General features: G+C 46.4%; 2 protein-coding genes across 4 annotated transcripts in view; both read right to left on the minus strand.

The window, feature by feature from the left end:
* Window positions 1-25,725, minus strand: part of LOC119975587 — a 639,245-nt gene that overhangs the window by 261,012 nt on the left and 352,508 nt on the right. The gene's annotated exons all lie outside the window — the stretch shown is intronic.
* LOC119976663 (zinc finger protein 98-like) lies at window positions 10,544-24,689 on the minus strand. Of its 3 annotated transcripts, none has more exons than XM_038817336.1 (4): window positions 24,671-24,689; window positions 22,067-23,030; window positions 12,698-12,854; window positions 10,544-12,607 (listed from the first exon to the last, which is right to left on the minus strand). In XM_038817336.1, the coding sequence occupies exons 2-4, from the start codon at window positions 22,595-22,597 to the stop codon at window positions 11,886-11,888; spliced, it is 1,410 nt and encodes a 469-aa protein (XP_038673264.1). In that variant the 5' UTR covers window positions 22,598-23,030; window positions 24,671-24,689; the 3' UTR covers window positions 10,544-11,885. The 3 variants fall into 3 exon arrangements, with proteins under 3 accessions (XP_038673264.1, XP_038673265.1, XP_038673263.1); XM_038817337.1 differs by lacking the exon at window positions 24,671-24,689 and adding an exon at window positions 24,404-24,583; XM_038817335.1 differs by lacking the exon at window positions 24,671-24,689 and having other exon boundaries at window positions 22,067-23,160.

The following is a 25,725-nucleotide window of genomic DNA, read 5'->3' on the forward strand; positions in this document are numbered from 1 at the left end:
TGAACGTGCTATCCACGACCTCCTCAGCATCACGATGCTCCAAAGTGAGTCCACCCGCAGCTCCAGAGCCGTCATGCGGTCTAACAGGCGCTGCAGCTGGACACACTTCGCGCACATGAAGGAGTCAGGGACATCGGCTGCGTCCCTGAACTCCCACATTGAGCACGAGGAGCTTCTCATCTACTAGCACAAGTATTCACTCCCTCGGTACTGCACTGGATTGTCAGCCTCAGCTCTCTGCAGTGGGTATGGGGTAGAACAGACCCTGCTTTATTTGGTGATGTGAATTAGATGGGTGTTTGACTAATATCATGGGAAATGTTTTTACTCTCCAGTCTGGGAGGACTACTATCCTGAGTATGGTGAGGGAGTGGGCGTGAGCATCTACAGACCTGAGTTACCTCAGCCCATCATACCTAGATGTAATAACAGTGAGATATGTTCACTATACACTCTTCCAAGATTCATTTCATGTTCTTGGAAATAACTTGAATTATTCTCAAATGCTTTGTCAATTTTGTTGATTAAAAGTTTGATGTAAGATGAATGTTTTGTTGTTTGTCTGCTGTTTTATCAATCTTCTGTGTCGATTTGTAACTCTCAAGAAATTCATGATTTTTTGACCTATTCCAAACTACCTGGTGAGTTCCTATTCAATGAAACACTCAGGATCCTACAGTAAGAATCACTGTGGCTGGTATACTTTCTCCATCAATGTGTTTAGAATTTCCAGTTCACAGGAAGGATAACCTTTCCCTCAGAAAGAAAGACTTGCAGTTTTATATCAACTTCCAGAAACGCAAGGCATCTGAAAGTATTTTGCAGCCAATAAGGAGATTTTTAATAAAAGCAAATTACTGTGGATGCTGGGATCTGAAACGAAAGGGACAATGCTGGAAAATCTCAGCAAGTCTGGCAGCATCTGTAGGGTGAGAAAAGAGCTAACGTTTCGAGTCCGATGACTCTTTGTCAAAGTAGGTCCAGCTTTGACAAAGAGACATCGGATTCGAAACGTTAGCTCTTTTCTCTCCCTACAGATGCTGCCAGACTTGCTGAGATTTTCCAGCATTGTCCCTTTCGAAGGAGATTTTCGAAGTGTAGACAATGTTGTAATGTGTGACTTGAATCCACAACTTTCCGACTCAGACGAGAGTGCTAACTACATCATGGCTGACAATAACTTTCCAGCCAATGAAGCACTTGTGGAAGTGAAGTTACTGTTGTAATGTAAGAATCATGGCAGTTAATTAGTGCACGGCAAGCTCCCACAAACAGCAATGTGGTAATTACCAGATATTCTATTTTTGTGGTTGATGGCAGAATCCATATTGACCTGAACATCAGGGATAACTCCCCTGCTCATATACAGTATAGTGTCATGGGATGCTTTATATTCAGCTGAGAGAGCAGACAGAGCCTTGGTTTAACTCATCTGAAAGATGGTCCCTCTGACAGTGCAGCACTCCCTCAGTACTGCACTGGAGTGCCAGCCTCAGTGAATAAGTCTCTGGACTAAGACTTGAACTCACAACCTTCTAACTCCAAGACAAGAGTGCTAACTAAGCCATGGCCGATAATAACATGATATTTCTGTTGTATTAGGTGCAGTTTCTAAGGGGTTAAGTCCCAAGGCTGTGTACAGAATGCTTTTCCCCCTGTAAACTGGCAGCCTGAAAGTGGGAACTAGTTCAAGCTGCAGGTTTCGGTGTTGTCTTTGAGTCTGGTATCCTGAAGAGGTGTTTATTGATACCCACGACTCTCTGAGGTAGCTCACAGAGAGACGCTAGTGGATGTATGTTCAAGAACTGTTTCAGGCTACACCTGGAGGTGGATAACAGTGTCCCCAGAGTGAGAGAACGGCCACAATTATCCTCATGTACTGCATGCTGAATATCATTGTCAAACAAGGTCTAAATTGGGATAACAAGGGCAGCACGGTGGTGCAGTGTTTAGCACTGCTGTCTCACAGCGCCGAGGTCCCAGGTTCGATCCCGGCTCTGGGTCACTGTCCATGTGGAGTTTGTACATTCTCCCCGTGTTTGCGTGGGCTTCATCCCCACAACCCAAAAGGTGTGCAGGATAAGTGGATTGGACACGCTAAATTGCCCTTTAATTGGAAAAATGAATTGGGCACTCTAAATTTTTTAATTTTTTAAATAAACTGGGACAACCCAGGAGGGGGACTGGGTCAGGGGAATGGAACGGAACATTCTGGGAAAGGTGAATGGACTGGGACGTCCGAGGAGAGGTGAATGGACTGGGAAATTCCAGAAGAGTTTCTGACATTGGAGCTGACAGGAGGTGACCCTGGACATGGTAGGGCTGTCAGACATCAACTCACGGTACATATTAGGTGTTAGGTGGATTGGCCAGGCTAAATTGCCCGTAGTGTTCTAAAAAGTAAGGTTAAGGGGGAGTTGTTGGGTTATGGGTATAGGGTGGATACGTGAGTTTGAGTAGGGTGATCATTGATCGGCACAACATCGAGGGCCGAAGGGCCTGTTCTGTGCTGTACTGTTCTAAATTCTAAATATGCTCGCACAATGAATCTGAGCTCATATCCTGAGGCAAAGTCCAAGGACTAGATCCTTGACCTCTCTGCTGTGCCTCTCCCACCCATCTCTCTCTCTCTCTCTCTCTGTCTCTCCTGCCTATTCCCCACTTGTCTACACCGCTCACTCCAATGTCCCTCGCTCCTGTGATATACAGGAGAGCTGTGGGTCTTGCTCTTCTGATCTGCTGTCAAACACATCCAAGGCTACACATGCCACACTGATGATGTCAGTTGAAAGACTCCAAGGATGAAAATGCTAATCCCAGACTAGAAATTTCTGCCACATGTTTACTAGGGAAGGAGTATTTTTTTTTTGATATAGCATTCTGTAATGTCCACAGTCATTCAAGAATGAACATTTGGTGAGTGATGGATGAAGATTCTTATGAATCTCATCCTATAATATCCACACTAATGTTCAGGCAGTATGTGGGCAATCAGGTGTGGAAATGCCCCTTATGCTGTGTGAGAAGATCCAGCTCACAGACCTGTTTACTCGGTGCTTTGTACTGAGCTGTTTGATTGGAGCAAACCCGACCCGAGTTGGGATATTTGTTCCAGGGTGGTGATGTCCCATGGGAGTTGGATCAGGTGACTCTGGAATAAGTGTGGAGGATGCTGGGTGAGGAGGCAGGCTGGGTGAAAATGTATTCTGAGAACAAGCATTGTATCAAAGTTTAAAAAAGAGAAACATAAAACCGCCATCACCCCTCACACTCTCTCCATCCCAAATGGTGTCCCAGCTACCTCCCCCCCCCATGGCCCTTCATACCCTCTGTCATTCTATGCCTTCCACCCATGGTCCCTCATAGCCACTGTTCTAACCTCTGCCTGCCTCCCCAAACCCAGTCCAGATGGCCCTTTATAGTACCTATGCCAACTCATGGCAACCCAGTCCAACCAATCCCCGCCCCCCCCCCCCCCCCCCCCCCCCCCACCACCACCTATTGCCCTTACACCACCAATGCCAACTCTCCCATTATCCACACTGGGCAGACCTCAGGAGCCATGCTGAGGTTCAATAAATAAAGTTGCAAGTGTCTATTGCTGACTTTATATATTTTTTATAACATACATTAAAAACAAATTACTACAATTATATTCCTTCAATTATATTATTCCATATAACAACAAACATTGAAATTGGTAGTCCCACTTCAAAATATCCATAACCAGTTGGAGCTGTAAATCAAACTGAAATTGCAGGCACTCAGCTGGGATAATGGATGGTTATGAAATCTGTCATGCAGAACTAATCCAGTCAATTCCTGTGGTCTATGTCATCGGACACAATCATTTTAACACTCCAAACAGTTTCTTCCAGGATAATGCCTTTTGAGCTTGACAGATCTCTTGACAGTTAATCTTGACACTTTTGGCAACTGTTTTTGAGTATCTGAGCTCACAGTTCCCAGAGGTTATATACTTCCCACACAATTCACTGCCTACTTTTAGTAATCTCAAAGAATATCTTAATTTCCCCAATGGGCAGCTTAGCTGCCACAAAGCTGTCTGGGGACCATAACCAAAGGAGTATCTTTCCTCTTCACAAAATCACCCCATCTATCCAAACAAATCCATGGAGTTTGAGAATGTGAAGCAAGGGTTAATAGCTAGAACAAGTCAGAATTAATGGGACACATTAGTGGAAAGTTTCAAATAAGGGAGTCATTATTGAATTCGTGAGCCGACTCATGACTGTAAGCCGAATAGCCTTGAGAAACAAGGAAGATGGCTGGATGACGGAATATGAAATGTGGGAGCCATTGATACTGTGGCTAACACCTGCTGTTTTTGCTAAAATTGCTATATACACATGTGCCAATAGATAACTTTAAAGTCTGTAAAATCATGTATCGAAACTATGGCAAAAACAAGCTATGCTTTGTAATGGGGGCAAGCTCAAGTGAATGTAAGGGACAGCCCCTTAAAAAACATATAAAGACAGGATGTTTTGAGCAAAACTTTGGCACACTCAGAGGTGTTTCTTTGGAATACCTAGAGGGCTGCCCCGATCGCAATAAAGAATATTCTAAAGTACGAACGTGTTCGAGACCGTTTCTTCCGGACTGAGAGATAAGTGAATTAGAGACACATTCACATTTTGGTGGCAGCGGTGGGATTTCAAAGAGTCTCCGCTGGGACTGGCGGCATAAGCAATTGATCGAGTTCGGGAGCGAAGGAGGAATTGGGCCACCATTGTGAGTAAAACTTTTGCCACTTTGGTATTCCCCTCCGCTGTACCGTCCGCGATTCAGCCCCGCTGTCAGCGCTCAGGGACGCTCCTACGAAATCCAGGTCAGTCCGGCGAACCCGTTTAAGGGAGGGAGTGTGACCCCTACAGTAATAGTCACTAGGCATAGTCAGGGACTAGTGCTTTAAGGGAGGGAGTGTGACCCCTACAGTAATAGTCACAGACACAGTCAAGGACTAGTGCTTTAAGGGAGGGTGTGTAGACCCTAGAGTAATAGCTACAGAAGAGGTTTCGGCATCATCATGATCCTTGCTTTTGTCTAAAAGTGCCCCCGCGATAAGAGGCTTTAGAAGGGTGCGTGATCAACCCTAAGTTACGTTATAACCTTGTAGTTAGATAGGCTTGCAGGCACGGATGAGCCTGCCTGAATTGGGCAACGGAGCAGGATAACTCCGTTTAAATTCATGATTGAATAAAGTGGTCCAGGACCATTTCGCCAAATAAACAATAATCGCAAGAATCATTAACTGCCAATAGTGTTAGAGATGGGTAATACAACCTCTGATAGTGGAAGCGCGCTTCAAACCTTGTGCGAACAATATCCGGAATATTCCAAGCAACTGAGACAATTGTCAGGAGAATTGCATAAAAATTTAGAAGAAAAATGGCCACTGGGGGACAACTAATGCATTAAAATTGGGTATAAAATTGACAGAGAAAGACATAGTTAAAACAGCCAAGGTCTTAAAAAAAAAAGGAATGCACATATGGGAAAAGAACCAAGTCATTAGGCTATCCGCCTTGAGTCTGTATATTAATCCATGTGAGTTTAAGCTTAAGTGGGATACGGTGCTGTCAGGGACTGCGGAGTTCCCAAATCTTATCTCCCAGAATTCTGACATAATAAACTACTTTGTTACTGCTTCAGGCCTTCGTGTGAATATTTTCACCCCTAACATTTAGTGTAAGTCTGGAAGGATTTGCTGAGCTGGACGCCGCTCGAGCCGGTGGACAAGGCGAGTAGTCAAACCTTTGACCGCCAAAAATTAGAATCACTTGGCAAGGCGGACAGACGGTGAGGTAACATCCAATAAGTCTGGTATCAAGGCCAAATTAGTAAAAAAAGTCAGTTAAAAAAATGTCTTTTGTTTTTAAGAGCAAAATACTCTGGTAAAAAAAACAATGATCAAAGATGGGTGTGATTTCTGTGGAACAGAGAAAAATGGTGAGATACACAGAAGTAAAGATAAGACAAATAAAGTTAGAAGCACAAATGACATAAATTAAACCTTCACACCATTTGGAAGACAGGCTGGTTTAAAGGAATTGAGCTCTAACTCCTTTAAGCATAGCAATAAAGTGGGTAAAGATACGGCAGTACAGATAACGGCAAACTAGCAAAAGACCTCACAAAACTGCCAACAATTACGGCTAACGACTGTCCCGGAATGTCTCAAGGAGAAAAAAAAATCAAATTAAGTGAAGTCCAAAAGATCAGAAAGGGGCTAAAACACTCAATTAGTTTTGTTCAGGAATATCTGAGGATGACTAACCCCCCCCCTCCTAAAACGAAAAAATGGGGAGGAAAATCAATACAAGATTACGGTTAGAAACTTAAGAATGGATACATGTCGAGAATAACTTCAGATCGTTTCAAGCCGTCCAGATAAATTCAGCAGTAATTCAACTCATTTGAAATAAAAGAAAAATAAACATCCAGTAATGTCTCTTTCCAAAAACCGGTTAAATAACGAACATTGAAAATTGAAAGAAAGGATGGGTAATGTCTAAGGTCACATAGCGGATGGAGATGGCATCATGTCAAGTTCTCCACCACTTTCGATTCTATACAAAAATGTAACCATTTCAGCAAGCAGGTCATCTGCACAAAGAAATATACATCTCTAAGAATAGCTAATGCCTCTAAAATTATTCAGTGGAAATTGACTTAAATGGAATGACACAGATAAAGTTTTCGAAGAAGAATGAAAAGTTTTGTTCAGTATTTTAATTGAGCTCCATTTTAGAGAAAGAGTGAGAGGGTTAGAGACAGAGAGAGGGACTGATAGACAGCGAAAGTTGAGAGAGCGAAAGAGAGCGAGTCAGGGAGAGACAGAGACGGGGAGGGGTAGTTAGGTAAAGAGAAAGAGCGAAATAGCCAGGCAGACCACCAAGCAAAAGAAGCCTCCCATTCAAAGGAAATGGTAGTGCCTAAAATGATGAGCCAGACTAAAAGCTCAAAAGACAAGTCTCCCTCTGAAAAACCTATGCCGACCATTACTGACGTAATCCAGCTACAGGAGGACGCTCCTGCTAGCGATAAAAAGTTATGGGAAGAATTGGGATGTACATATGATAAAGAAAGTAAGCTGTGGGTCACCCCAGCAGGGCAGACATGTACGCCCGATGCTTTGGCAGCCTGGGTGACCGAATGTGTACACTTTGCAACTCACTGTGGTGCTCGCGCTACAGGTGATATATTGTTAAAAACCTGGTGGCATCCCAGACTGCAGGAGATAGCCCAACGAATTAGCAATCGCTGCTTGATATGCCAGCAGTATAACCCTGGTAAGGCAGTGCCCTGTGAGCAGGGGAAAACACCATTGCCCGAGGGTCCCTTTGAGACCCTGCAACTGGACTACATTGAGTTGGAAAGATGCCAGTGTTATAAGCATGTATTAGTGATTGTTGATGTGTTTAGTAAATGGATAGAGGCCTATCCTACTGTAGATAATAAGGCTTCAACTGTAGTAAAAGTTATTATGCATGAAATTGTACTAAGATTTGGAATTCCATATCGTTTAAGCTCTGATAATGGACCTCACTTTGTGGGACAGATTAATAAAGAATTCTGCACTCAACTGGGAATTAAACAGCAGTTACACTGCGCCTACAGACCCCAGGCAGCTGGGATAGTGGAAAGAGCTAACCAGACTTTAAAGACTAAGCTTTTTAAATTACAAGCTGAGACTGGAGCCACTTGGCTCAAACTATTATCTACTGCACTCCGCACTCCATGGGATTGTGAGATTCCCCAAGAGGTCCAGTTCCACCACATGACTACAGAAATGGCTAATTACATAATAGCCTTGACTAAAGTATTAAAGAGTCTCCACTTACGAGTACATGCCACGCAAGAGGAAGTGCCACCCTTAGCTAGCTCCGATATTGTACAACCAGGAGATCATGTGATGATCCGCAGTTGGACATGGAAGGGGTTGGAACCACGTTGGGAAGGACCGTTCCAAGTTCTCCTAACCACCCCCACGGCAGTCAAAGTTGAAGGACGCAATGCGTGGATTCACACCCACCACTGTAAGCTAGTGAAGTTTTCGTGATTATTAAGTCTCGTTTTAAGTTTTAGGTACATACGACCTTACTCGGAATAGGAGCAGGACCCCACGATAAAGCTGCTCTTTTTACTAGTGATCCTTGCCAGCGCCATCCAGTTTACATTCACTAGCGGCCAGCGATGTAGACCCGGCGGACGAATTCTGCACCTTTGTCGTGAGGACACATTTAGCTGTGCCAACAGCACCACAGATGAGATCTTGTGGACGGCGACCCCGGGAGATGCCTGCATCACCATCATTCATCAAGATGAGCAGAAGCCTCGGTTCCTGACTACCCGCGCGCGGATCCCTGACCTGCGATCGCTACGCTTGCCGGTGGGACCACCGGTGTACGAGGGAAAGGCAAGCCACGAGTTCCTGAATGTAAGACTATCCATGCTCACCCGCCTACCAGGAGGAAGCGGGCAACGCACCATGTGACTGCAAATTCATTCCTGTTTATGTCTTATACTTATGCAAAGAAATTGAATGTCTCCTCTTGTTGGGTATGTACGCATGTTCCTAGCCATGCCCATGGGGGTATTCCTTTGGTCCCTCATTCCTATTTGATCGAGGAGGTTGCAGAATGGGCTCTGCGACGTAATCGTACCGATCCTGATAATGATACACAAGATATGATAGATTGGCGATCGGCCGGGTTCAATATGAACAGGTTTCAAGGATGGTGGTGGCCAAAATTTACTGCAACCCGTCAGCCGCCCTACCTGATCCTCCCCAAGTATGCTAAATTTCCAAAAGGCAGTATATGTTTTAAAAAGGATTATGCCAATGGGACCCACCCGGTAGGTACCAGCCAATGTAACCAGGCCTTGATTTGGCAACCACCCATAACTAATCTTACACAAAAAGGCTTGTTCACCTTTAATTGGTCAGCAATAGAAAACCATACTAGTGGCGGCCCCTGGAGGGGGGAGCCGACTAGAATCATGATGATGGATGCCAAGGGGAACTTGACCTCGTACAATGATACCTATTTTATATGCGGACATAAAGCATATCCCTGGTTGCAGGAAAATTGGTCGGGTTCTTGCTATATGGGCTTTGTAGTCCCTGGCATCACCCATTATACAGATCTATCCAAACATCCCCATGCCCGAACCACTAGGTCCCTTGTGCCTTGGGAGGTGATAGCTACTGTGCTTTGGCCGCAGTTGGGCAGTATTAGAGCTCCGGGATATATTGGAGCAGGTGGCTAATGATACCGCGGAAGGACTCAGTGAGCTCAACATAGTTAGTAGCTGTTCGGAAGGTTGCCTTACAGAATCGCATGGCTCTAGACTACCTCCTCGCCAATGAGGGAGGTACATGTGCTGTAGTGGGTTCTGAGTGCTGTACTTATATCCCTGATAGCTCGGAGAACATTACTCACCTAGTGGACCTAATTAGGGATGGGGTAAAGAGGCTCCGCCAGTCCTCCTCGAACGACTGGTGGGGAGGGCTGTGGTCTAGTTCCTGGACCACCTATCTGTTTCATGGATTTATTATCTTTATCGTTATTTGCCTTTTGCTATGTATTATTGTAACCTGTGTTAAATGCTTTTGTAATCGTTTAGGCGCCTCTGTGATGCCACAGATGCTGCAGCGGCTTTCCCAGTTAGACAGTAGGACTTAGTAGATGCCAGAAATGTGTATGAGGACATTGGACCAAAGGATGATTTCCCGGAGGAATTCCTCAGACTCTCAAGGATAAGTCCCTAAGGGCTGTGTGATCATGGAATGATCAAAGGGGGGAATGAAAATGTGAAGCAAGGGTTATTATGAGCTAGAACAAGCCAGAATTAATGGGACACATTAGTGGAAAGTTACAAATAAGGGAGTCATTATTGAATTCGTGAGCCGACTCATGACTGTAAGCCGAATAGCCTTGAGAAACAAGGAAGATGGCTGGATGACGGAATATGAAATGTGGGAGCCATTGATACTGTGGCTAACACCTGCTGTTTTTGCTAAAATTGCTATATACTCATGTGCCAATAGATAACTTTAAAGTCTGTAAAATCATGTATCGAAACTATGGCAAAAACAAGCTATGCTTTGTAATGGGGGCAAGCTCAAGTGAATGTAAGGGACAGCCCCTTAAAAAACATATAAAGACAGGATGTTTTGAGCAAAACTTTGGCACACTCAGAGGTGTTTCTTTGGAATACCTAGAGGGCTGCCCCGATCGCAATAAAGAATATTCTAAAGTACGAACGTGTTCGAGACCGTTTCTTCCGGACTGAGAGATAAGTGAATTAGAGACACATTCACAAGTTCAGACCAGCTGCTAATGAGTCAAATCTGCACACGTTGGGTTTCAGTCAACTCTCACCCCAAAACCACATGTTACGATCCCTGTTGATATAACTGGATGGGAAATTCCCAGAATGGAACCCCGGCTCAAAAGTAACTTTTACTTTTTTAATAATCAAACAGGGAGGAACAGAGTCACAGGACTGCAAATTAGTTTTAGCAACAAGAAAAAAACATTTATTAAACATGAAAAATGGATTATAATCCATTTTCTAATCCTTTATTCCTTCAGGTTAGCAATCATCCACAGGTTAAGATTAATATGGATAAGAAAATATATTTGAAGCTCCAATGGTCTCATTAACACACAAAGTTAATGTCTGTGGATTTCTCCTCAGAATCTCCCCCGATGATTGTCATATGAGAGTTTCCAAACTCCACTCCCAAAATACACTTTAAAATCTTCTCTCGTAGTAATACTATCACTCAGCAGTTTGCATTCCAGAATCCTGTTCAGATTTTCCAAAATACACTTTTCCACAAATCTCCGCTCCACTTTTAACAGAGTACGTCCAGGATTTTGAACCAACCCAATTGTGAATTATTTGCCTTCACCGTCTTCCAATGTTACGCAAATTCTGATTTCCAGCCAATACTTCCTTCCCAATTGCTTTAACCTTTGTTTCCAGGTATTCCAAACTTGAGAATTACTTTAAGAGCCTTTCTCTAGCATTCTCATGAGCATAGTCCTTTTCAGTTCTGTGACTTGAAGTGAACAGTACCCTGTTCTGCTCCCCACTCCTCTTTGTTCCTTTAACTTCATACTGAAACTTTTCTTCATTTCTCTAATTTCCTTAACTTGTTGCTCTTTTGATTTCTGGCACTGGAAATCTTAAATCATAATCCTTTGCATGATTTTTCTTACAGCGAAGCTGAGAGAGATGTTCTCTCTCTCACTGCCTTTGGCTTCCAGCTAATACTAAAGAACAACAAAAGCTCTCCCACTCTCTCTGGAAGGGCCTCTAGTTGCTAAGCAACTATATTTATTCTTCATGCTATGTCTCTCTAAATACAGTTGAATCCCAGCTAGAACGGAAACCAACCCACTCATACACGCATCTTTGTCAAGCATGAAATCTAACTATAGGTCCCTTTCCAGGCACATAAACATTAAATGAAATCCACCTAAAACGAGAGCTTATATGTTTACCCATACAAATATAGATCCCTTAAAACGACCTTTGGTTTCCAAACACGCATGAGTGGAGGCAGCTCCTGATTTCTATGGACAGCTGCATCTGAAATATGCAAACCCCAACCTGGCCCATTCTCAATCCCAGGAAAATGGGAGGTGCCGTGATCAGGGGTTGGGACTTCTGGATTTAACCCTCTTCCACCATTTTTCTTACAATGGAGAGGCTCTCTGTCATAGCAACAATCCAGACTGAAAAGAGAAAAATATCTCTCATGATAAAACAGGAGGGTGGCAAATGAGGTAGAGTTGGCAGAGTTGGAATGAGAGACCCTTATTCCTTATGTGTCTTCCCCATCCCTATGATGTGACCTCTCCTGTACCAGAGGAATGTCCTGCAGCAGATGTCTCTGCACTGGGCTGCTGCTTGCCAGAAGGTGCTACAGTCTGATACAGAATCTGTTTCATTTCATTCAAAGTTTCATTGCTTCTTTGCAGAAGCTGACAAAGAACCTCATTCTGCTGCTGAAGAATTTCATTGTTTCTTTGTAGATGATACTGAAGAATATCATTGTTTCTTTGCAGATTCTGGCTAACATCCGTCTTAAATTCAGTCAAAATTTGCTGAAGGAAGTTCGAAGTGGCCTGATAACTTTCTGTACTTTGAACCTGTTCCTGATGTAAGCACTCAAGAGGTTTCAGATCATCTTTATTTTCTTTACCAGCAGCATACGCATGATGTTGTCTGTGTGTTCGTGAAGACGGCACAGCTTCGGCTCGCAAAACTGCAGGTTCCTCACATGGAGGTTCTGAGCGCCCTCCCTCCATCACAGCAGCGAGATCATCACAGGCCTCCTCTTTCACACAAGCCACAATGTTTAACTTGAACTCATCAACACTACCCTCCAAATCAGACATCTTACCCTCCTGATACTCCTCTCCCTCCTCCGCTGCAGCTGCCATGCCACATTGCTGTGAGGTATTCACCTCCGTCCCTTCCTCATCAGCCCTTTCAGGAAACTCAGACACTGCTGCCAACTCTCCTCCATCACCATCTGATGTGTCCATGGACAATTGTGTAACTGTCAGAGGAAGAAATTCACAATTATTATCTTTTGTCACATAAATTAATTCTCCTCCTGATGGTTTAAACACTCAGCTGCTGACATCACCTTCGCTCATCCCCATATCTGATCCACCATTGGTTATCGTGGGGTTGGAGAGGCCAAACAGCTTCCTCGTGAACTCCTCCAGTTCTGTCAGCTCCTTGCTGTAAGCAACCTGCCCTCCAGTCAATGAGCGTTCCTGGGTGTAACGGGCCAGCTTTACCTAAAGGAAGAAATTAAAATTATAAATGAATCATTGTCAAGACTTTACTGTGCTGTCTTGTGACACATTTTCCGTGCTGGAGACAGTTTTTAGCCTGCACCCAGGAGGACTTCTGATTGGAGATCAATCTTCTGACAAAGTCAGAGCCATCTCCAAGACAATTGCATTTTACAAATGCAATTAGTAAGGAACCATAATGTGATCTTTGTAGTTTCAACTCAAAAATTGGGATTTAAAATTTCAAAATCTAACACATATATACATAAGTGCGCAGACAGGTACACAGACCACCAAATTACAGTGGTAATGTTGGGAATTTAAAAAAAATCTCTTGTCACAAGTAGGCTTACATTAACACTGCAATGAAGTTACTGTGAAAAGCCCCTAGTCACCACATTCCGCCGCCTGTTTGGGTACACAGAGGGAGAATTCATTAGACAGGAAATCAGAGATGCATATGTTAAAGGAATATCGGTGATTATGGGTGACATTAGTTTGCACATAGATTGGAAGAGTCAAATTAGTCACAGTACAGTGAGGGAAGAATTCCAGGAGTGTATACAGGATGGTTTCCAGGACCAATAGATTGAGGAACCAACAAGGGAACATGCCATCTTGTACTAGGTGTTGTGCAATGACAAAGGATGCGTTGGCAACTTAGTTGTGAGAGAACCCTGGGGATGAGGGACCATAATTTGATAGAATTCTCTCATGGTGGATAGTGAGGTAGTTGATTCTAAGACTAGGGTCCTGAATCTCAATAAAGGTAACAACGATGGTATGAGGCATGCGTTGGCTATGATGGACTGGGAAACATTACTGGAAAGAAGGTAATGGAAGGCATTCAAGGAACGAATAGGTGAACTCTGTAAATTATTTATTCCTGTTTGGCGTCAGAGTGGAAAGGGAACTGCAACCAAACCATGGCTTACAAGGGAAATTAGAGACAGTATTAGATTCAAAGAAAAGGCATACAAGGAGCAGGAAAAAGTGATAGGCCTGAGGATTGGGAACAGTTTAAAATTTAGAAAGGCAGACCAAGGGATTGATTACGAAGGGGAATATACAATATGAAAGTAAGCTATCGGAGAACATAAAAACTGACTCTAAAAGTTTCTATCGGTATGTAAAGAGAAAAAGATTGATTAAAAACAAATGTAGGGGGACTTCCGGTGGCGGCGATGACGTATGAAGCCGCACATTTGGGAGCTCCCGTTTTAAACTGACTTTTCGGCTCTTTTTAGAGCCCAAAATGGAACTTTTTCGACGTCTCCCGGTGGGAGAAGGTGTGCTGATCGACTTTCCCCGCAGTCCATGACTCGAACTCGGAGTGGAAAGGGGGAAAAAACGGCAGCAGCTCCCCAGAAAAAACAGGGGAAGGAATGTAAGATGGCGGCCGCCGGAGCTCCAGAGGAGTGGAAGCAGTGGACCCTGGAGCAACAAGCTGCTCTCCTGCGCTGTTTTGCAGACTTCAAGGCTGAGGTACTGAGCTCTCTGCAGGAAATGAACAAAAGGCTCTTGGAGATTCAGACGATCCAGGGTACTGCCATCAAGGAGTTGCAGACGCAGGCCACTGAACGAGAGGAGGAGGCCTGGATCCTTGTGAGTAAGACGGAGGGACACGAGGCACTCCACAAGAAGTGGCAGGAACGCTTCGAGGAGCTTGATCACCGCATGAGGTGGAAAAATCTGCGGATCTTGGGCCTTGGGAGGGGCTGGAGGGGTCGGACCTGACAACCTACGTGGCTATGATGCTGAACTCGCTAGTGGGGGCCGGGTCTTTCCATCTGCCCTTGGAGCTGGAGGGAGCCCACAGGGTACTCGCCAGGAGGCCTAAGGAGAATGAACCCCCGCGTGCGGTGCTGGTGAGGTTCCACCGGTTCAGTGATTGGGAGTGTGCTGCGCTGGGCCAAGAAGGTGAAGAGCAGCAGTTGGGAGAATGGGGTAGTACGGATCTACCAGGATTGGAGTGCGGAGGTGGCTAAGCGGCGGTCCGGGTTTAATCGGACGAAAGAGGTGCTTTACAAGAAAAAGATTAAGTTCGGAATGTTGCAGCCTGCGCGCCTGTGGGTAACTTATTTGGACCGGCATTATTATTTCGATTCCCCGGAGGAGGCGTGGGCCTTCGTGCGGACGGAGAAACTGGACTTGAACTAGGGGTTGGGGGTTGCGGGGTCGGTTGTAATACTTTATTGCTAGATTCTGCTGTTGCTGTGTTCTCTTTTTCTGTACTTTTGCAATTTTGATATGGTTATTTATGGGGGTGTTGTTCTGTTACGTTTTTTTGCTGTGGGGCATTGTTTGAGTTTTGTATCTTGCGGGGAGGGTTGGGGGGGTTTGTTGTATTCTATGTCGGGTTGGGGGTATGGAGTGGGGCTGGTATTTGGGAGCTGCGTCAGAAGGGTGTGGTGGGGCAGTGCGAAAGCGCGGGCTTTCCTCTGGTTTCCCGCGCTGCGGGGCTGGGGGGTGGAGACGATGATGGGGGGGGGAGGCGGGGCCTTAACTGGTTCTTCCCCGCGCTGGAGTGGTGCCTGGAGGAGGGATAGATTGGGGGATGATCCCACTTTGGGAGGGGTCGGGTTATTGGCGGGAGTTTCCGGGGTCAGCAGAAGTTAGCTGACCCACGGAAGTACAATGGAGGACGGTTCGCGGCTAGGAGGGTTCCTGGCCTGGTGGGGGGGAGGAGGGGGGGGGGGGGGGGGGGAGAAGGGGAATACCGGGTTGCTGCTGGTAGGGTCAGGAAGGAGCTGGTGGGGGCCGGGGGGACAGAGGTGAGGTGTTGTCGCTGTGGGGACTGGGTCGGGCAGGGGGTGCTGGCCTGGGGCGGGCAGTCGATGGGCTATGGCTAGTCGACGGGGGAGGGGGGTGGGTCGCCCTCTGATTCGGTTGGTCACCTGGAATGCGAGAGGATTGAATGAGCCGGTGAAGCGGTCGAGGGTACTTGCTCATCTGAAGGGGCTAAAGACAGATGTGGCAATGCTTCAGGAGACCCACTTGAAGGTGGCGGACCAGGTCCGTCTGAGGAAGGGATGGGTGGGGCAGGTTTTCCACTCTGGGTTGGATGTGAAGAACCGGGGAGTGGCGATTCTGGTGGGGAAAAATGTCTCGTTTGAGGCATCGGAGGTGGTGGCGGATAAGGGGGGTAGGTATGTTATGGTTAGGGGCAGGCTACAAGGAGAGAAGGTGGTACTGGCTAGTGTGTATGCCCCAAATTGGGACGATGCGGGCTTTATGAGGCGTATGTTGGGACGGGTCCCGGATCTAGAGGCGGGAGGTCTGATCATGGGGGGGGGGGGGGGGGGGGACTTCAATACGGTGTTGGATCCTTCACTGGATCGGTCCAGCTCTAGGACGGGTAGGAGGCCAACGGCGGCCAAGGTACTGAGAGGGTTGATGGACCAGATGGGTGGGGTGGATCCATGGAGGTTTGTGTGGCCGAGGGCACGGGAGTACTCTTTCTTCTCCCACGTACATAGGGTCTACTCTCGGATAGACTTCTTCGTGGTGAGTAGGGGACTGATTCCGAGAGTGGAGGAGGCCGAGTATTCAGCCGTTGCAATCTCCGACCATGCTCCGCATTGGATAGAGTTGGAGATGGGGGAGGTGCGGGACCAGCGCCCATTGTGGCGGTTGGATGTGGGGTTGTTGGCGGAGGAGGTGTAGGAGGGTCCGGGCAAGTATTGAGGGGTACCTCGAGGTGAATGATACGGGGGAGGTTCAGGTGGGGGTGGTCTGGGAAGCCCTGAAGGCAGTGATTCGTGGGGAGCTGATATCCATCCGGGCACACACGGAGAGGAGTGAGAGGGATAGACTGGTAGGAAAGATGCTGGTGGTAGACAGGAGGTACGCAGAGGCACCAGAGGAGGGACTGCTGGGGGAGAGGCGCAGCCTGCAGCTAAATTTGATTTTCTGACCACTAGAAAGGCGGAGGCACAGTGGAGGAAGGCACAAGGGGCAGTGTACGAACATGGTGAAAAGGCGAGTAGGATGCTGGCTCATCAGCTCCGCAAGCGGGATGCGGCCAAGGAAATTGCTGGAGTGAGAGACAAGAGTGGGAATGTGGTGCGGAAGGGGGTAGAGGTGAATCAGGTCTTCAAGGACTTTTACGGGGAACTGTACCGGTCGGAGCCAACGGGGGAGAGGAGGCGAATGGAGAGGTTCCTCGACGGGCTTTCTTTCCCGAAGGTGCAGGAGGAGCAGGTGGAGGGGTTGGGTGTGCCGATTGAGCTGGAGGAGCTAGTTAAGGGGATCGGGCAGATGCAGTCAGGGAAGGCACCGGGGCCGGATGGGTTCCCGGTGGAAATTTACAAAAAGTTTGTGGACCTAGTGGGCCCCTTGCTGGTGCGGACACTTAATGAAGCGTGGGAAGGGGGGACTTTGCCCCCGACGATGTCGCGGGCGCTGATCTCGTTAATTTTAAAGAGGGACAAGGACCCCTAGCAGTGTGGTTCATACAGTCCCATATCTCTCAACGTAGATGCCAAGGTGCTGGCAAAAATCCTGGCCACCAGGATAGAGGACTGTGTGCCAGGGGTTGTACACGAGGACCAGACAGGTTTTGTGAAGGGAAGGCAGCTGAACACGAATGTGCGGAGATTGTTGAATGTCATCATGATGCCGGCGATTGAGGGGGAGGCAGAGATAATGGTGGCGCTGGATGCGGAGAAGGCCTTCGATAGAGTGGAGTGGGGGTACTTATGGGAGGTGTCGGGGAGGTTTTGATTTGGTGAAGGGTTTATTAGATGGGTGAGGCTGCTATATGAGGTCCCGATGGCGTGCGTGGCCACGAATGGGAGGCGGTCGGAGTACTTCCGGCTTCACCGAGGGACCAGGCAGGGTTGCCCCCTGTCCCCCTTGTTGTATGCACTGGCAATCGAGCCGCTGGCGATGGCGTTGAGGGATTCAGAGAGGTGGAGAGGTTTGGTGCGAGGTGGGGAGGACCATAGGGTGTCGTTGTATGCCGATGACCTGTTACTGTATGTGGCGGACCCGGTGGGAGGGATGCTGGGGGTGATGGAGTTGCTAGCTGAGTTTGGGACCTTTTCAGGTTATAAACTAAATTTAGGGAAGAGTGAGGTATTTGTGGTGCACCCTGGAGACCAGCAGGAAGGAATTGGTAGGCTCCCGCTTAGGCGGGCAGGGGAGAGCTTTAGGTACCTGGGGGTGCAGGTGGCCAGGGACTGGGGGACTCTTCACAAACATAATTTCACCAGACTTGTAGATCAGATGGAGGAGGAGTTCAAGAGGTGGGACAAGCTGCCATTGTCATTGGCGGGGAGGGTGCAGTCCGTCAAAATGACGGTGCTTCCGAGGTTCTTGTTCCTCTTTCAGTGCCTGCCCATCTTTATCCCCAGGGCCTTCTTTAAGAGAGTGACTAGCAGTATCTTGAGCTTTGTGTGGGCACATGGGACTCCGAGAGTGAAGAGGGTGTTCCTGGAGCAAGGGAGGGATAGAGGCGGGCTGGCGCTGCCCAACCTTTTGGGGTACTATTGGGCGGCCAATGTGTCAATGGTGCGTAAATGGGTGATGGAGGGGGAGGGGCGGCGTGGAAAAGAATGGAGATGACGTCATGTAGAGGTACGAGCCTGGGTGCCATGGTAACGGTGCCGTTGCCGCTCTCCCCTAAGAGGTTTACCACGAGCCCGGTGGTGGCGGCGACCCTAAGAATCTGGGATCAGTGGAGACGGCATAGGGGGGAAACAGGGGGCTCGATGGAGGCTCCATTGGGTGGCAATCATCGGTTCATCCCGGGGAACAAGGATGGGGGATTTAGGGGGTGGCAAAGGGTGGGCATCAGCAAATTGAGGGACCTGTTTATTGGCGGGAGGTTTGCGGGCCTGGGGGAACTGGAAGATAAATTTGGGCTCCCCCAAGGGAACATGTTCAGATACTTGCAGGTAAAGGCGTTTGCTAGGCGACAGGTAGAGGGATTCCCTTTGCTGCCCTTGCGGGGGACGATGGACAGAGTGCTTTCGGGGGTGTGGGTCAGAGAGGGGAAGGTGTCTGACATCTATAAGTTAATGCAGGAGGTGGAGGAGTCGTCAGTGGAGGAGCTGAAGGCTAAATGGGAGGAGGAACTCGGGGAGCAGATAGAGGGCGGGACCTGGGCGGATGCCTTGGAGAGAGTCAACTCTTCCTCCTCATGTGCAAGGCTTAGTCTCATCCAATTTAAGGTGCTGCTCCGGGCCCACATGTCCGGGACTAGGATGAGTAGGTTCTTTGGGGGTGAGGACAGGTGCACCAGATGTTTGGGGAGTCCAGCGAACCACGCCCATATGTTCTGGGCATGCCCAGCACTGGAAGAATATTGGAAGGGGGTGGCGGGGACGGTGTCGAGGGTGGTTGGATCCAGGGTCAAACCAGGGTGGGGACCCGCGATTTTTGGAGTTGCGGTAGAGCCGGGAGTGCAGGAGGCGAAAGAGGCCGGTGTCCTGGCCTTTGCGTCCCTAGTAGCCCGACGAAGGATCTTGCTGCAGTGGAAGGATGCGAGGCCCCCAAGTGTGGAGACCTGGATCAGTGACATGGCGGGATTTATAAAATTGGAAAGGGTCAAATTTGCCCTAAGAGGATCAATACAAGGGTTCTATAAACGATGGCAGCCTTTTCTGGACTTCCTGGCTCAAAGATAGGTATCTTGGTCAATAGCAGCAGCAACCCCGGGGGGGGGGGGGGGGGGGGGGTGTTCCTTATTGTAGTTTCTATTATGTAACTTAATATTGTGTTAATTTGCGTTGTTGTTAATATGCTGTGTTGTTCATGGAGGTGGGGCGAATGTTTATGATTGCTAATATTATTGTTATTTTTGGTATTTTATTATGGTTCGTTGTTGTTGTATAAATTCAAAATTTTTCAATAAAAATTATTTTAAATAAACAAAAAACAAATGTAGGTCCCTTACAGTCAGAAACAGGGGAATTTATAATAGAGAACAAAGAAATGGCCGAGGAAATAAATTCATACTTTGTTTCTGTCTTCACAAAGGAAGAAATGAATTCTGTACTGGAGGTTTTGAGAAACACAAGTTTTAGTGAGGAGCTGAAGAAAATTTGTATTATTAGAAAAATGGTATTATTAGAGAAATGGTATTCGGGAAATTAATGGGATTGAAAGCGGATAAATCTCGAGGCCCTGATAATCTTAATCCCAGTACTTAAGTGGCCCTAGAAATAGTAAATCCATTGGCAGTCAATTTTCCAAAATTCTTTTGACTCTGGAATGGTTCGTACAGATTGGAGGGTAGCTAACATAACCCCACTATTCAAACAGAAAGGTAGAGAGAAAACAGGGAACTATAGACCAGTGAACCTAACATCAGTCGTAGGGAAGTTGCTGAAGTCCATTATCAAGGATTTCATAGCACAACATTTGGAGAGCAGTGGTATAATCAGACAAAGCCAAATGGATTTATGAAAGTGAAATCATGCTTGACATATGAATTGGAATTCTTTGAAGATGTGACTAGTAGAGTTGACCAGGGAGACCACAGTGGATGTGATTTATTTAGACGTTCAGAATGTTTTCGACAAGGTCGCACATAGTAGATTACTATGTAAAGTTAATAGCATGGGATTACGGGTAGTGTCTTGAGATGCATAGAAAGCTGGTTACCAGACAGGAAGCAAAATATTGGAAAAAGTGGATCTTTTTCTGATTGGTCGGCAGTGACTAGTGGGTACCACGGGGATCTGTGCTGTGAACCCCAACTGTTCTCATTATATATTAATAATTTGGATGAGGGAACTAAATGTAGTATTTCTAAATTTGCAAATGATACAAAGTTGGGTGGGAGGGGAGATGTGAGGAGAATGCAGGGATGCTTCAGCGGGATTTGGACATGCTGAATGAATGGGCATATGCATGGTAGATACAGTATAACTTGGATAAATGTGAGGTTATCCATTTTGATAGCAAAAATAGGAAAGCCGATTATTTTTGAATGGGTATAAATTAAGAAAGGTGGATATTCAGCGAGACCTTCATATCCTCATACATCAGTCACTGAAAGTAAGCACCAGGTACAGCAGGCAGTAAAAAGGAAAATGATATGTTGGCCTTCATAGCGTGAGGATTTGACTACAGGAATAGGATGTTTTACTGCAATTATATAGGGCATTGGAGAGGCCACATCTGGAGTATTGTGTGGAGTTTTGTTGTCCTTATCTGAGGAAGGATGTTTTTGCTATGGAGGGAGTGCAACTAAGGTTTACCAGGGTGATTTCTGGGATGGCGGGACTATCATATGAGGAGAGATTAAGTCGGTTAGGATTATATTAGTTGGAGTTTAGAAGAGTGAGAGGGGATCTCTCACTCGTATAAAATTCTAACAAGATTAGACAGGGTAGATTCAGAAAGTGTTCCCAATGGTTGGGTGTCCAGAACTAGGGGTCATATTTTGAGATTATGGGGTAAACCTTTTAGGACTGAGGTGAGGAGAAATTTCTTCACGCAGAGAGTGGTGGATCTGTGGAATTCACTACCGCAAAAAGTAGTTGAGGCCAAAACGTTGTGTAATTTCAAGAAGGAATTAGATCTTGCTCTTGGGCTAAAGGAATCAAGGGATATGTGGGGAGGAGGGCGAAATCAGGATATTAAACTTGATGATCAGCCATGATCACAATGAATGGTGGAGCGGGCTTGAATGGCGGAATGGCCTCCTCTTGCTTCTATTTTCTATATATGTTTCCATGTATATATTTAATATTCAGATATTGCTCTCTTGTCCATCATAGGGAACCTTGTGTAGAAGCAGTAGCTTTTATACATATTGATGTCATGGTGATCTGGTCAAAGATTAATTAACCTTCTTGAAAAGATTGGACTGATGGTGGGAGGTTGGAGACAGGCACTGCTGAAACAGACAGTGATTTGTAAGGACAGCCCCTTTGTGTGAGCACGGGAGGGTAAACAACACAGACAGCTCCCCAGTGTAAGATGAGCCGTAGTGTGAATGTTCTGGTTCTGTGGAGGTCTGATGACCATGAGAATGATTTGTCGCACACCTCGATAGGAATGGTTTCTCAGTAGTGTGCAGAGGGCTGACAAGTCCGAGAATGATCTGTCACATACCATAAATGTGAATGGTTTGTCTCCTGTGTAAATGTGTTGGTGTGTGCAGAAGAAAGGTGACTCGGAATGATTTGTCACATACCGTACATATGTAGATGTTGGTGTATGCAAGGAGCAAATGAATCCAAGGATAATTTGTCACATACCTTGCCTGGGAAGGGTTTCTCCCCCGTGTGAATGCGTTGGTGTTTCCGGAGGGTCGATGACCTTGGGAATGATTTGTCACACACATCACATGTGAATGGTTTCTCCCCTGTGTGAATGCGTCGGTGTCTGTGGAGGTGCGATAACTGTGAGAATGATTTGTCACACACCTCGCATAGAAAGGGTTTCTCCCCTGTGTGAGTGCGTCGGTGACTGTGGAGGCTCGATGACTGCGAAAATGATTTATCACACAACTCGCATATGAAAGGTTTTTCCCCTGTGTGAATGCGTCGATGTCTACAGAGATCGGATGAGGCAGAGAATGATTTGTCACATACATCACACTTGAATGGTTTCTCCCCTCGATGATTCCTCTGGTGCAATAGAAGTTGGCAGGATAGAGTGAAATCCTTCTCACAAACATCACACCTGAAGGGTTTCTCCCCCGTGTGAATCACCTTGTGCCTCAAAAGATTAGTAGATGTCACAAAACGTTTATCACAAACATCACACCTGAATCGTTTCCCTTCCATGTGGCTGCCCTTGAAGAGACAGTATTTGTAACAATGCACCTTCGAAGATCTTCTGAAAGGGTGGAGTCACCGACACACACCTCACACTTGGAATAGTCTCTCATCTGTAGGAATGAGTCAGTGGTTCATGAGACTCGATGAATGATTGAAACTCTCACCCTACTTGGAGCCCACTCGCACTTCTTCCCAGCCTAACCTTGACAGATCACTCACAGCTGAACCTTCAGAAAGGTTGGTTCTGATGGAAGGCGCCACACCACTAACCAATTTCAGATCTGATGATATGTCAACGTTCCCTTGACCTGATCGGTTTCCAGATGATGGTTTCACTGCTCAACCTTCTCTGTGTTTAGCAATGCTGTTAAGGGACTGGTAGCCTTCCCACAGTTGTCTGTCCCCTCTGTATTCTCTGCTGTAGTACGGTGCAATCCTTCTGTAAAACAGGAAAATGAAACATTCTGTGTGGAGTTGCACATTCTCCCCGTTTATGCGTGGGTCTCACCCTCACAACCCAAAGATGTGCATTGGTTAGCACTGTTGCTTCACGGCATCACGATCCCAGGTTCGATTCCCGGCTTGGGTCACTGTCTGCGCGGAGTCTGCCCGTTCTCCCTGTGTCTGTGTGGGTTTCCTCTGGGTGCTCCAGTTTCCTGCCTCAAATCCCGAAAGACATGATGTTAGGTAACTTTGATATTCTGAATTCTCCCTCTGTGTACTTGAACAGGCGCCGGAATGTGGCGACTAGGGGCTTTTCATAGCAACTTCATTGCAGTGTTACTGTAAGCCTACTCGTGACAATAAAGATTATCATGAATTGTAAATTGCCCCTTAATTGGAAAACAAATGAATTGGGTACTTTATATTTATTAAAAAAATAAAAACATTTAATAAAAATGTAAACATGATTTCCTACAACTCCCTCTCCTCCTTTGCGAACGGACGAACTCCTCAGTTAGAGACTGTTCCCACAGTGAGTGTCAGTCTGCTATTCCCCTGTGTGGGAATCAGATACAAGTCTTTTTTTTTTCCCTCACTTGACTGTCACAAACTCCGTTTCCAGCAGGGACATTGGATAGTGACCAGGAGCAGACAGTGTGGCTACTTTCATTCCTTCATCAAAACCCCCCATCTTCCCAGGCACCATGAGGGCAACGGAATAGACAGTTGGTGTAAAACGTCTGTTAATTCATTGTGATTTTGAGTCATGCTGGCAAGGACCAGTTAAACACTTCAAGAATATATTTAATATAATGTATAAAACATTCCGGAGAAATCTTAATTCAGTGGAGACTTCGGGCAGCATGGTGGCACAGTGGTTAGCACTGCTGCCTACAGCGCTAAGGACCCGGGTTTGATCCCGGCCCCAGGTCTGTGTGGAGTTTGTACACTATCCCGTGTCTGCCGCACAACCCAAAGATTTGTAGTTTAGGTGGATTGGCCACGCTAAATTGCCATCTAATCAACAACAAAAAAATTGGGTACTCTAAATCTATATTTTAAAAAATCAATGGAGTCTTTGAAATTTCTCTCATGTTCCAAAATTATTTGAAGAAAACACATGAAGTGATGGAAGCAAAGGGAAATATTTCTTCAGTGCAGCTGATTGATGGGTTCTGGTTTATCCTGGGAAATTAGACACATTGCACTCACTCAGACCGCACATCACAATTTCTCAGAAACAGCACTGGAAAAAATTATCAAATCCAAGCCCAGGCTTTTGGGAAAGTTGAAGGCCTTGAGGTAAAATCTTTAAAGAAGATATTTTAATAAATGTGTCTCTGCCCCTCCCAGATAATTACACCTCACCTTCTCATATTCAGCAATGACCCATCAACAAAACTCAGCCTGTAAATCAGAAGGGAAATGCTTCCAATAAACACCCTGAATATCCAACACACAGCCAATCAAACAGCTCAGCACAAAGCACCGAGTAAACAGGTCTGTGAGCTGGATCTTCTCACACAGCATAAGGGGCATTTCCACAGCTGATTGCCCACAGGATAGTCAGACTGCCTGAACATTAGTGTGGATATTGTGCAATGTAATGATTGTAAATTGTGCTCCTTCACTCACCATCTCCTGACTTGGTTTTGAGTCCCTACAGGAAGTGAAGCAGCTGTGGTAGAGGAAGAGGAGAGAATGGGCAGAGTGGGTGGGATCTCTGATTGACGTCTCTCACAGACAATTCAAATATTTCTGCAGTAACGGGAGTTTCCATAAACTTGAAACAGAGGCGACTTTGAGCAGCAGATCAGGTGGGGATTTAAACTGGTCATTGTCCCATTTGAATAAAACCTCACTTATTGCAGCTGTTGTCTCAGTTCCTCCTGGTAAACGCTGACAGAGATTTCTAGTGTGGGAATAGCGTTCTTCATCCTCGGAGGGTTTCAAACTGACAACATCAGTGTGGGATGTGTCGCCTGGGATGTTCATAGAATTCATAGTGCAGAAGGAGGCCATTCAGCCCATCGAGTCTGCACCGGCTCTTGGAAAGAGCACCCTACTCAAGGTCAACAACTCCACCCTATCCCCATAACCCAGTAACCCCACCCAACACTAAGGGCAATTTTGGACACTGAGGGCAATTTATCATGGCCAATCCACCTAACCTGCACATCTTTGGACTGTGGGAGGAAACCCCCGCACACATGGGGAGGATGTGCAGACTCCGCACAGTGACCCAAGCCGAAATCGAACTTGGGACCGTGGAGCTGTGAAGCAATTGTGCTAACCACAATGCTACCGTGCTGCCATTGATTCTGAGATTAGGGTCCTGAATCTCAATAAAGGTAACCATGATGGTAAAGGTGTGAGTTTGTTATGATGGACTGAGAAACTTTACTGAAAGGAAGGACAGTGGACAGGCAATGGCAGACATTCAAGGAATGAATAGGTGAACTCCAAAAGTTGTTTATTCCTATTTGGTGCAAGAGTAGAAAGGGAACCGTGATGTATTTGAAAGCAGATCAGAAGAGGAAGACCTGTGGTGGGATCAGCACATGCACAGGAGAGAGAGAGAGAGGGAGGTCCGGAAGGGGAAACTGACCCAGTGATCGGAGTGTTACAACCCCCTACAGGAAACCCTACAGCAGTGTTCTTCAAAGTCGGGAGCGCGACCCGCGGGTGGG

The sequence above is a fragment of the Scyliorhinus canicula genome, chromosome 13 (genome assembly GCF_902713615.1).
Source record: "Scyliorhinus canicula chromosome 13, sScyCan1.1, whole genome shotgun sequence".
In the NCBI taxonomy this organism is placed as follows: Eukaryota; Metazoa; Chordata; class Chondrichthyes; order Carcharhiniformes; family Scyliorhinidae; genus Scyliorhinus; species Scyliorhinus canicula.